Genomic DNA, 13,316 nt, shown 5'->3' on the forward strand with positions numbered 1-13,316 from the left:
TTTCTTCTTTTTTTTTTCTTTTTTTCTTTCATTCTTTATTTTACTTGTTTATTATTCTGTTTCGTTAGCCAGTGTATGGTACATCATTAGTTTTTGAGGTTGTGTCCAATGATTTATCAGTGACGTATAAACCCAGTGCACATCACAACACGTGCCTTCTACATTATAGGGGCTGAGGAGAAACCTAACTCCAGGCAGTCCGGTGTGCCACTCCCAGCTGTGACAGGTTCTCATTTAGTTTTTCTCATGGAGGCTCTTTCTCCTCAGCTTTACACTTCTTATTCACATGGAGAAGTTGAGGGTTACGTGTCCTCCTAGGTCAGATTCCCTAAACGACCCAGGAGGAGAGTCCTTTTGCAAGTGACTCATTAAGACAGTGCTCCTGGGAGGATGAGGCCTCAGAGTTGGGCAAGCAGGGAAGGAAGGCAAAGAAGCCGAGAAAGTGTGTGATTTCCGGCAAAGTTCTCGTGTTTGGCGACATGTGTAACTGACACTGCTCTGCCGAGGAGGGCCATGAGGCCTGCTTCCCCGTGGCCATGAGTGGAGGGGAGAGGGGATCTCAGGACGGCCCCAGCAGGAACACAGCAGAGTTCAGATGCAACCAGGTGATGGAGATGGCAGGGCTGGCAGAGTGGCAGTCCCTAGGGAAACAGACGGAAGCCCAGACAGAGGTAGCACCAGCTGTGGGAGTGACCAAACGAGGAAGACAAGGCAGTTTGAGTGTGTCGGGGGGGGGGGGTGCAGCTATCATCTGAAGGACAGCAATAGGAATCCCTGTTTCTAAGAGCCACAGGGCATATGATTACCTCAGTTCCCTAAGCCAGAGGGACATGGAATTTGCATGCGAGTCTCCACCGGCCTAACTGCAGTTTTCTCTTGGGAATCTTCTCTTCCATGACACCGAGGGCTTTCCTGTGGCCAAAGACTTGACACTCACACTGGCTGTCCCTCGAGGCCTCAGCGGCATCGCCCTCCAGCTTGGGAGGGTTCTTCACGCAGAGGGAAGCATCCAAACCCAGCTCTGGATGGAAAAGCACATCAGCAGGATTTGTTGTTATTCATGATCTTTCTGATCCTCCACCCACACTGACCTCAAAGGACGACATCGGACAGAAGGAGCAAGGCCATCCGAGTATTCAGAGGGGAGGGGAAGCCAATGGACACGCTTTGATTATTTCCCGTTTTGTTCATCTCTCTCACACTACCTGCATGGATAAGAATGCCAGAAGGCCAAAGTGCTTGCAGTTGACAAAAGTGAAATCAGAGAAGCAGAATTGGTAAAAACAGAGTTCCGGAGAAGAAAAGACAAAGGCAGGGAAATCAGGCTGGAAAGAGGCTGTGCTATTGGTGGGAAGAGACTGTAGACATCAGCTAAAATCAAAGTTGAAGGGAAGCCTTTGGGGAGCAACCAGGGAAGAGAAAGCTGGGGAGTTGACACAACATGCGTCAACACCTGGTGCACTTCATACGTGTACACTCTGGATAATACACACACGGATTATACATCGTGTATGTGACCTGAGATACAAATGTGTGTGTCTGTATGTACGTATGTACCTAATTCAGTAAATGATTAAATAGGGATCTGGGGGACACGGAACCTAATATTCTAACCTCCCTTCTGGTCAGTTGAAATTGGAAAAAATACACAAATCCAAGGACAATGAGAAAGAGGGTGGAAGAAACAGGTGACTGTTCAACACCACGGAGGGATTACAGGGGGGAGCAGGTGGGAACAAAACAGAGTAACGCCATCTGCCATGGCGTGACAGTTTGTATTCGCCCCCAGTTCATAGAGGTGAATCACAATCCCCAATGTGATGGTTTTGTGGGGTGAGCATCTGGTCGGCATCCCCCCTAGAAGGGATCCGTGCCCTATAAAGGAGACCCCACAAAGCTCCCTCACTCCTGGAAGGATAAGGGAGTCAGGCGGCCACCTCCAAACCAGGAAGGCAGCATCACCAGGCCCCATATGTGCACCTGTTTGATTGTGGTTCTACCGCACCTACAGAACTGTGAGATCACAACTTCTGTTGTTGACAAGTCAGCCTGTCTGTGGCATTTTTTTCTCAGAGCTGGAATGCACAAAGAACCCGGCATGGAGCCTGGTTTCCCTCTTAGTCCTCTGTGGAAGTTGAGTCACAGAGAGAGGAACTGAGCCAGCGGGGTGAGTCGGGGCCACGACAGTGGGCGCCATGGAGAAGTGACAGGCTCAAGGGAGAAGACAGTAAGTACGTCAAGTTCTAAGGCCCTTCTCGGGGCTGTGCTTCCCCAAACATTCCCTGAGCTCTTTCTCTGGGGTCTCTCCCCGGTGCCACAGTCTGCTGCTTATGTCACCTCCACCTGAGAACTGCGTCTCCTCATTTCTCAGGTAGTTCTGACAGAGGAGCCCCAGGCCACCCCAGGCTCCAGGAAGGGGCACTGAATGCAGGAGGGAAAGGAACACATGACCCAGGGGAGGATTGGAAAGCTCAGTCTTCAGGAAATCTGAGCAGAGGTGGGTCCTGATGAAGAGGAAGCTGGGGACGAGGCCCCGGAGATGAGGGGAGATGATGAACTAGACGGAGGGTCAGAGGAGAGAGTGACATGTGCACTTCATGTAAGAAAGGGGCCACTTATGTCCTTAGAAAAGGGAAAAAAGAAAAATAAGTGGGAGACAGTGTTGTGAGGCCAGTATTACCATTTTGACTGTGAGCACCGAACAGGGAAGATTGCCTCGAAGGTGTCTTAGGAGAGAAAATTGGGCACAGGAGCCTTTCTGAGAAAGCTAGGGAAGATGGGGTCTGGTGAAGGTGGAGCCACTGACAACTGCCCCGCCCCCCATGAAACAATGCCCCGAAACCATTTGCCGAGTACTAAAGCCTCACAGCAACCCACAAATTAGACATGACAAATTCATAGATGTTGTCAAGCAACTTCTGTTGAATCAGGCCCCCTAGAATTTATGCCGTTTCTTCTTTCCCATATCGTTGGAATGGAGATACTAGTTTTGCGCTTTCCGATGAAGGGACAGAGGGGAAACTAGGTAAGAGGATGAATAATTTGGCCAGTTATAGAGCCAGAAAGTTGCAAACCCAAGACCTGGGGCAGAGCTGATACTAAACACCGGGCTCTTGCTGACCTCGCTGGATTGGAGCATCATGGGGTTCGACCTCACCCCGTTGCTGCCTCCAGCCATAAGCTTGTGACGACCAACACAGGGACTAGAACTTCCTACTCCCTGTCCTTCTCACCTTGGAAGAGTGGCCATTGGTTCCCAGAACCCATCTTGGCATCTAGGCTCCCGATGGCAGAGGAGAGGCCGAGCCTGGCACTGTTGTCTCCACAATCCAACTGCTGTTCCAGCTGCTGTTGCAGAGAATTGGCCACCTGGGTGCTTGGCTGTGTCTGTGCTCCAGACATTTGCACCTCTGCCCTTTGGAAAGTCACGTTTCCACTCGATGGGCCCTGGTGACGGGGAGCCTGCATCGGGGCTGAAGCAAGAAGAGATTTCAATGGGATCCACCCCAGGGCTCCTTAGCTTAGCACTCCCAGAACACCCACGTCTGATGTCCCTTCCGGTCTGAGAGACCACCCTTCGAGCAGGTACAAAGGTAGACATCATGTGTATGAAGGAGATGTCAGTGTTGTGTCCGAGCCTAGGGATGCTGGGACGGCAGTTGCCCAGCCTGCAAAGTCCCTGAGGTGAAAATCACCCCCTTCAATCCACCAGGCGTTTGGATGGGCCTATGACTTCATTCCTATCATTCCGTTAGTCGTAACCTTCTACCTACAGCCTAGAGAGAGTAGGTAATAGAGAGTTCTTAAGGTATGGGGAGAAGGAGTTGCCAGTGGGAGCTGTGCAGCATTACAGGGGTGCAGGCAGCCAAGTGAAGAGCCTCCTGGGCACCCCTCGTGACAACAGAAAAGGCCCGGGACCTCTCAGCTCTCATTGCTTTTGGATGGAGCCTCATGGAGACATTGATCTCTCAGAGGGGCTGGAAGAGCCCCTGGCTCTGCTCACAGGACAGTGACTCACAGGGTAGGAGTTGGCAGATGTGTGGCAGGGTCACAGGGATCTCTGGGGGCAGTCTCGCAACCTTTTCCTTTACATTTACAACTGTTTCAAATAATTTGGTACAAAAAAAGAGGGCAGGGCCAACCGCATCCCCACATAGGCCCTGACAGGACTGAGTGGAGACCAGTGGGCAGTCTGAGCTGGTGTGGGTCTGAGGTCCCATAACCACTGGCCAGGGGTCTTGGGCAAGTGACATGACGTTGCTGAGGCTCGGTTCCCTTGGCTCTCACAGGAGATGCCACACCGACTGGAGAGTGACCTCTGAGGACATGAGGGGCTCCAGCACAACAGCCCTGCTGGTGAGCGGGCACGGAAAGGGACGTGGCGGACAAACGAAGCAAAGTAACTGTGTGTTTCATTTCTGCTTCCTGAATTGCTGTAATCCTGAGGAGGCCTTTGCTTCTTGGCCCCTCCGAGAGGAATGGGAAACAGGGGAGAAGGTGGTGCTAGGGTGGAGAGACTGTTAACTGACCAAAAAGATGAAGGAACAAAATGTTTCATGGCCAATTTTACTAGACAACATTGACACAGTGAGGAACCTCATAGACTCCTTGCTGCTCCTACAAGGTGATTTGATGAGCAAGGAAAGTCGGCTAACAATGCAAATGCTTCTCCCAGAAGCAAAGTCCGAATTGTAGCCTGAGTGGGAAGAAATGAGAATTGGGTGTTAGCCTGCACTCCTATGCGAGTGTGACCCAAGGGGGTCTTGCTGAGCAGGCAGCACTTTTCTGAAGATTCTGGAGAGGGGAACAACTCTGCTTTGCTCCAGAATGAGGCCAATACCCACGGCAGGTGCACGGACCGTTGATCATTTACATGACATTATGCTACTGAGGGCAACACTTGACGGGGAGAAAATCACTGAAGCTGCACACAGCGTGGAAAGGACACCATCCGTGGAGGATGGAAAACCAGGGCTAGAGCTTCGGCTTCACTGAAACCACGGGGTCAAGCTAGGACTGGGTGCTCAGGATCTTCTATCTAAATGCTGAGCATTCTGGGCTCCCCAGAAGCCAAAACTTTGAGCTCAGCAACAATATCACAGATGCTGCAAATATGGAGCACATGCAAATCTGCGTGGAGAGCCAGAGAGTTTGCAGGACACTACACCAGATATACAACTGGCAATAAAATCTCATGAGTAGCAGAAGTCGGTTCTTACAAAAAAGAAAGTAAGCATGAAAGCAGGAAAGAAAAAGGAGAGAAAAGAAAGAGTCCTGTTACCCAGATATCTACAGTTGACATAGTGGTGGCTGAAGGTTTGCTCTCTTCCCTGCATTTCTCCTCTCTAAACTGACTTGGTACCAAGGGCCTGCACTTGGGAGGGAGCTTGGTGGCAGAGGGAAGTCTGGGACAGAAGGAAAGGAAAATTGTCTGACCCACATGATGCCTTTTCTTTTTTTTATACACTCCCCGCCCAGTGTGGAGCCCAACGTGGGCCTTGAACTCACAACCCTATGATCAAGACCTGAATGGAGATCAAGAGCTGGATGCTTAACCAACTGAGCCACCCAGGTAACCCAGTGTTTTTGAAATGAAATCCAAGAGCAGATTTCTAACCAGTTTGAGTCTCCAGGGTCTGTTGGCAAGGATGCACGTCTCAGCCGATTTAGGTTGTTGGATACAGAGAAGACAGGCTTCCTGACCTCCCCCCCACCCAGGAATGTTGTGCCCCTCACAATGGGAGTACTTACCACCCACATCCAGACCCAAGAAGGTTTCCTGCTTATCAAATGTGAATGAAGCACTTGTGTAAGGTCTGCAGGTGTCTGGCAGGTCATGGCCAAATGAAGAAGTCAAATAACAGTCATCCAGGGAGTCCTGCGGGTCTTCATTGTCTTCTGCCACTGGTAGCTCCCTGTGGAGCCTCGTGTGACAGGCAGGACTGGAGATGCAACAAGAAAGTTGAGTCAACATGGAGTCCCAGCTGCTTTGGGCGGCACCGAAAAGAAATGCGAAGTCTTCTTCCCATGAACCATTCTGCCTCCATCTGGGGCCAGAGTGTGGATGTACTGGGGATAGATGAGGCAGGCAGGGAGGGAGCAAGAGCTAGAGGGGCCCAGAGCATGGCCAGAATGGGAGACTAAAGGGAAGGAGTCTGAACCACCCCAGCACACAGCAGTCACAACACACAGCACGCTCAGAAAACAATAAAACCAGCATCAACACTTTTGCATACGTTTTGTTGACATTTACAGAAAGCACCAAGACAACCCCAGACTGGCAGCATTGTAGATTCCTAGAAAGCTCGTGTGTCCGAGGCCTACTTGTCTAAACACTGAGATATCAATTTTTTTACACACTTTTCTTGCCATGAATTCTTGCCAACGTCATAATGCGAAACCAGCAGAGACAGATGTGCATCTTAGGCTGGACTCAATACAAAGAGAGACCGTGAGAATGCAAGAAATCCTGTGATTGGTTAGTATACCTGTGTCAATGGCCTGAGCTTCCAAATTTGGGACGCATAAAGAAAGGGGCCTATATGAGTACCACTGTGAAACAGAGAACATTGCTAACGGACCATTTTATGGGTGTCTGAATGGGTGAAATAGGTACATTTAGCAGTTTCTAGATTTGCCGAGAGCCAAGATCCCCAGACATCACCACTGCATTAAAGCCCATGATTCTTCAGAGTTACCTGGCATAAATCCGTCCTTGGTCTTCTTCCTCCACAAGATCATTATGACTGTCTACAAATAAATACAGACAGGGCCAGTCACGTTCAACAACACCATGTGTACATTCCAATTAAGTATCCGATACAACTAGCACACGGACTGTGCGCCGCTTAGCGGGGCAGCAGGATATTATGAGAGTAACCATCCAGGAAGCCTCAGGTAGTGTCTTGGGAATGTGCCTTGGTCTGCTTTCCTGAGCCTTTGGGCATGAGCTCCCTGCTGTGGTAGAGCCACATCTCAAGAGTCTGTGTACAGCGTGAAACGTGTGTTTTGCCACAGATTCTGGGGAACAGCTTACCTACATTCTAAAAACTTAGTGCAACCTTCTCTCATTACCTTATGCCATGAGATAAATGGTTTAAGGGAATTTAGACACAGAGACCAGACTGATGGATGGAATCTGCAAACCCTCATGTCAAAAGAAACCTTTTGTGTACAATTCTTTGTGCTTACAGACATATGAGCCATGCATGGGAGGGGCAAAGGCCAGAATCAGCTGTGCTTCAAGGAAACGTACGAGCAAGCTGATGGCAGAGGTGTTGATGACCTGATACTCTGATGACAACTCAGTGTAGACAGCCAACATAGAGGACACAGACACTGGGAGTCAGAGCAGTCAGGCAGGGAAACAACAAATCGAAAGATGTAGGTAAGGCTGCCAACATCTTTGGACAGGTACAAAAATTCAAGAGACAATATTCAGCTATGAAAATGAGAGCATTGCAGATGAAGAGAGATATTTAATGGAAATCAGGAACAAAGACAGAGACCTCTGCATGTGGACCACAAGTGAGTGTTAGCTGTCACATCTGCCTTGAATCGAATGTCCTAACTTCTGTCAGAAGCCATAAGCATGGCCTGAGATGAGGAACAAAGGGCAGGTGCCTGACTCACCTGAGGTCTGTGCTAAAAAGTGTATCCTAGAGCCTGACTCAGATCCTTATGTCTACTGGGCTTCTACAGAGCGATGACACATTTCTGCACAACCAGAGGTTGGGATCCCAAAAATAGGGGGTCAACTTGGGAGTCCAGTTGGAGCTTTATCACCTTGACAATGGAGGACTCACTAGCTACTTCCAGAGCAGAACAGATGTCCAGATCTTCGAATGAGGTGATGTCAGCCTTGCTACAAGTCCCGAGGGAGTCAGACAGGTCAGGAAGGGCCGAATAAGTCAAATAGCATTCATCCAGAGAGTCACATGGGGTATCCTCTTCCACCTCTGGCAGCTCTGCGGTGAGCCTGGGAGGGTCGGGAAATCTGAAGTTTAACACAAGAAAAGTAGACACCCCAGCATCCTACTGGTTTTGATGGGAGGCCGAGAAGTATACTTATAACAAAGGGGCACAGCCGTGATTAACAGCAAAAACTATCCTCCTGTTACAGGGGCAGAGAGTGGGTGCTGTGGGGGCAGTAGAGACAGATAGAGAACAAAAGGTGCTCAGGATAGTGGCCGCAGAGCTAAGCTTCTGAGCAACAAACTGAACGACTATGGAATGGAACACATAGCTCACAGCGCACATGGGGAATCCTAAAGGTGGCTTCAACACTTTTGCATAAATATTGTTGATACTACCTTGGGTGACCAAGTGAACACAGGCTTTAAAAGACAACATCCATATGGAGAGACCTTGTGTCATTGTTGCCTCTTTCTTATGACGTGAGTGCTTTTTTAAGGTATTCTTTGGCTATAATATATCCTCAGTGTGGTAACACCTAACAGGGAGAGGCATATAGGCCTCTCACTCTCGTTTTACCAAAAGGATAGAACAGGGGAATGCAGAGAATCCCAGTGACTGCTAATTCACCAAGTTCCACGCCCTTCAGGTTATTGAAGTGAAGGGGTCAGTAAATGGAACTTAACTATGTAACATGTGAAGCCACACTTCATGGTTAAACAAAGGTACTTTGTGATTGGAGAACGGATAAAACAGGCATGTCTGGCAGTTTATGTTTCTTCCTTGAAATGCAGTCCTTCAGTTTAACCACTGAAATAACAACCCAGGATTCTTCAGAGTTACCTGGGGCCTATCGGGTCTTGGTCTTCTTCCTCCTTATGAGAGATTTGGTTTTCTGTAAATACATAAAGACAGGGAGGTCATTAAGCAGATCCTGCTCTGTACATTAATAATGTAGTGTCTAATGCTAGCCAGGTACTCAGATATGCTCAATGTGAGAACAGGTTTAGTCAGAAGAATATTTCAGGGTGCTTCTGATATTGTCTTATGATAAGTGGCTTGATTTCCTGGCCTGAGGCATTGGGAAAAATTTATTTTTTCTAGGAGATCATCATCACGGTTGCCCTTGTCTTAAGTCTGTACAAACACTGTACTTATCTTTTTCATACAGATTCTGGGGATCCAGCCTCTGAGCATTCTAAAAGGATTACTGCAGAATTCAGCCTTCTCTCATCAGAGAGCCTGCTTGTTGAAGACTTACTGGAATTTATATACTGAGAGTGAACAGATGGAATGCAACGACAAACCCTCAAATGAAAGTGAGTCTTTGGTGCTACAGAGAATGTTGGCTCAGTTCGTGTGGTGGGGGAATGCAAAGCACAGCTCTGCTTTGGGAAACACACAAACAAGCTATCAGTGGAGGCACTGAGGGTGGGTTTTCAGACAACTGTTTAGGAAGACAAGTCAACCCAAAGGGGAGACACAAGCGGGGTTTAGAATAGCAAAACCAGTTAACCCAGGACAAGAATGCCAACTGACAGTGGCAGGCATAGATTCGTAAAGGACCTGGCTCAGAGATGAAACGTAGAGCTATTGAAGGTGAGAAGATATATTTCATCCAAATTAGGTCTGACAGACAACTTCTGTGGTCATGTTGCTGAGGTGAGTTGAGTTTGTCCTGCCTCCTTTGGCCCAATGACCTGACAGAGAACCCAACATGACATGGGCTTGCCTTGGGACTAGGAAGAGAGCAAAGCTCCCTGACACACTTGACATCTGTGTTTAAAACTCAATCCTAGAGTCCAGTTCAGATCAATATGTCTCTACAGGGCCTCCCCACAGGGATGACCTCTCTCGGCACAGCAGAGGTCTGGGATACAAAGAACAGGAGATCTATGTGGGTGTCCAGTTGGAGCTTTATCACCTTGACAATGGAGTACTCACTGGCCACTTCTAGAGAGGAACAGACTTCCAGGTCCTCAGGTGAGAAGATGGCGGTGCTCCTGTAAGGCCAGTAGGAGTCAGACAGGTCGGGAAGAACTGAATATGTCAAGTAGTGTTTATCTGGAGAGTCCCGTGAGACGTCCTGCTCTACCACCTCTAGCAGCTGTCCACTGAGCCTGCATGGTGGGGACAACCGAAGATTAACCTGAGAGGGATCTGAAATCCTATGTCCTGTCTGACTTTGATGGAAGGGACAAAGGAATGGTCAAGAAAGCAGAGAGGCTGACCCATTCAAGAGAGAAACAACTCTTCTTGTTTGAGTGCGACAAGCTCTGTTTGTCACAGGAGCAGCAGATAGAAAGGACAGTAAGTGCTCAGTGCACGGGCCAAGTAGCAAGCTTGTGAAGAAGGAGCCTCAATTATCTCTGTGTCATGCAATCATGACTCACTACACACAGAGTCTCAGAATCGTGGCTTTCCCCCTTCCTGTCAAATGGCATCGAGTTCTGCATTTGTTACCAAGTGACTGTCCCAGCTATCTCATCCAGAAAGGCCTCTTTCTCTCAATATCTGGCATGATAGTATATGTTTGTCTTCTTGCTGTGATATGTTCTTGCTAGGAAACCATGTCAACATGATAAATCTAACAGGCAGAAAGAAGACGTGCATCTCTCAATAAAGCACGGAGGACAGAATGAGCGAGCTCGGCGATCCTTGTGACATATTAAGTTTACCTGGGTCAGCTGACTGTGGGTTACTCAACTAGGGAGGTAATTAAGAAAAATGGAAGCAATCCAAGTACCATAAAAAAGCAGAAAACATGGTGAAAATGGATAATTTGTCATCGACCGAATAGATAATATAGTTCTCTTCAGCACTTTCTGCTTTTCCCTGGGTGCCACTTTTGAATTCACAGCCCCCAAGAACTCAGAATTACCTGGGGGCAACTGACTCTTGTCCTTTTGGTCCCTCCTGATCAATTTCGTTTTCTGCAAATAAAGGAAGAGAAAGAGTTACATGAAGCAGATTCCCCTTCACAAATGCCCACTCTTAGGTCCCATGTAGCACAGGAGAGCAACAGAAGCAGAGTGAAAACGGGCAACTGTGAGAGAACTCATCCAGGAGGGCTGAGGAGGGCCCTGGAAGCAATCACTGGCATTGCTCTCTTCAGCCATTAAATAAATGTCCCTGATATGACAGGCCATCATCACAGCATCCTGTCTTGAGTCTGCTAACAACAAGTTGATTCTTTTCCCCCGAGATCCTGGGGAAGAACCCGGCTGCTTCCGAGGGGTTGCTGCAACCTCTACGACATCGGCCACAGCAACGTGTTTCGTGACACATCTCCAAAGGCAAGAGAAACAAGAGATAAAATGAACTTGTGGGACTTCATCAAGATAAAAAGCTTCTGCATAGCAAAGGAAACAGTCAAAAAAACTAAGGCAGACCTGGAATTGGAGAATATATTTGCAAATGACACTACAGATAAAAGACTGGTATCCAAGGTCTACAAAGAACTTCTCAAACTTAATACACAAGAAACAAATAAACAAATCATAAAATGGGCAGAAGACATGAATAGACACTTTTCCTTTGAAGACATACAAATGGCTAACAGACACACGAAAGAATGTTCAAAATCATTAGCCATCAAGGAAATTGAAATCAAATCCACACTGAGATACCACCTTACACCAGTTCTAAGGCCCTTGTCGGGGCTGTGCTTCCCCGAACATTCTCTGAGCTCTTTCTCTGGGGCCTCTCCCCGGTGCCATAGTCTGCTGCTTATGTCACCTCCACCTGAGAACTACATCTCCCCATTTCTCAGGTAGTTCTGACAGAGGAGCCCCAGGCCACCCCAGGCTCCAGGAAGGGGCACTGAATGCAGGAGGGTAAGGAACGCACGACACAGGGGAAGGTCAGAAAGCTCAGTCTTTAGGAAATCTGAGCAGAGGTGGGTCCTGATGAAGAGGAAGCTGGGGACGAGGCCCCGGAGATGAGGGGAGATGATGAACTAGACGGAGGGTCAGAGGAGAGAGTGACATGTGCACTTCATGTAAGAAAGGGGCCACTTATGTCCTTAGAAAAGGGAAAAAAGAAAAATAAGTGGGAGACAGTGTTGTGAGGCCAGTATTACCATTGTGACTGTGAGCACCGAACAGGGAAGATTGCCTTGAATATGTCATAGGAGAGAAAACTGGGCACACGAGCCTTTCTGAGAAAGCCAGGGAAGATGGGGTCCAGTGAAAGTGGAGCCTCTGACAACTGCCCCATCCCCCATGAAACAATGCCCCGAAACCATTTGCCGAGGGCTAAAGCCCCACAGCGACCCACAAATTAGACATGACAAATTCATAGATGTTGTCAAGCAATTTCTGTTGAATCAGGCCCCCTAGAATTTATGCCGTTTCTTCTTTCCCGTATCGATGGAATGGAGATACTAGTTTTGCGCTTTCCGATGAAGGGGCAGAGGGGAAACTAGGTAAGAGGATGAATAAGTTGGCCAGTTATAGAGCCAGAAAGTTGCAAACCCAGGACCTGGGGCAGAGCTGATACTAAACACCGGGCTCTTGCTGACCTCACTGGATTGGAGCATCATGGGGTTCGACCTCACTCCGTTGCTGCCTCCAGCCACAAGCCTGTGACAACCAACACAGGGAGTAGAACTTCCTACTCCCCGTCCCTCTCACCTTGGAAGAGCGGCCATTGGTTCCCAGAACCCATCTTGGCATCCAGGCTCCCGATGGCAGAGGAGAGGCCGAGCCTGGCTCTGTTGTCTCCACAATCCAACTGCTGTTCCAGCTGCTGTTGCAGAGAATTGGCCACCTGAGTGCTTGGCTGTGTCTGTGCTCCAGACATTTGCACCTCTGCCCTTTGGAAAGTCACGTTTCCACTCGATGGGCCCTGGTGACAGGGAGCCTGCATCGGGGCTGAAGCAAGAAGAGATTTCAATGGGATCCACCCCAGGGCTCCTTAGCTGAGCACTCCCAGAACACCCATGTATGATGTTCCTTCCGGTCTGAGAGACCACCCTGCGAGCAGGTACAAAGGCAAACATCACGTGTATGAAGGAGATGTCAGTGTTGTGTCCTAGCCTAGGGATACTGGGACGGCAGGTGCCCAGCCTGTAAAGTCCCTGAGGTGAAAATCACCCCCTTCAGTCCACCAGGCCTTGGCATGGGCACACAAGTTCATTTCTATCATTCCGTTAGTCGTAACCTTCTTCCTACAGCCTAGAGAGAGTAGGTCCTAGAGAGTTCTTAGGGCATGGGGAGAAGGAGTTGTCAGTGGGTGCTGTGCAGCATTAGAAGGGTGCCAGGCAGCCAAGTGAAGAGCCTCCTGGGCCCCCCTCGTCACAACAGAAAAGGCCCGGGACCTCTCAGCTCTCACTGCTTTTGGATGAAGCCTCATGGAGACATTGATCTCTCAGAGGGGCTGGAAGAGCCCCTGGCTCTGCT

General features: G+C 48.9%; 1 protein-coding gene across 1 annotated transcript; it reads right to left on the minus strand.

Annotated features, from left to right (window-relative positions):
- Positions 1-559: 559 nt before the first annotated feature.
- Positions 560-12,565, minus strand: LOC148106694 (NBPF family member NBPF6-like). The gene is made up of 9 exons (XM_087860577.1): positions 12,549-12,565; positions 9,859-10,034; positions 8,758-8,809; positions 7,806-7,978; positions 6,699-6,750; positions 5,752-5,942; positions 3,234-3,473; positions 856-1,021; positions 560-641 (listed from the first exon to the last, which is right to left on the minus strand). Exons 1-9 carry the CDS (start codon positions 12,563-12,565, stop codon positions 560-562), a joined length of 1,149 nt encoding a protein of 382 aa, XP_087716703.1.
- Positions 12,566-13,316: the final 751 nt, after the last annotated feature.

This window comes from Ursus americanus, unplaced genomic scaffold (assembly GCF_024610735.1).
Source record: "Ursus americanus isolate L20-20 unplaced genomic scaffold, mUrsAme1.1.p SCAF_140, whole genome shotgun sequence".
NCBI lineage: Eukaryota > Metazoa > Chordata > Mammalia > Carnivora > Ursidae > Ursus > Ursus americanus.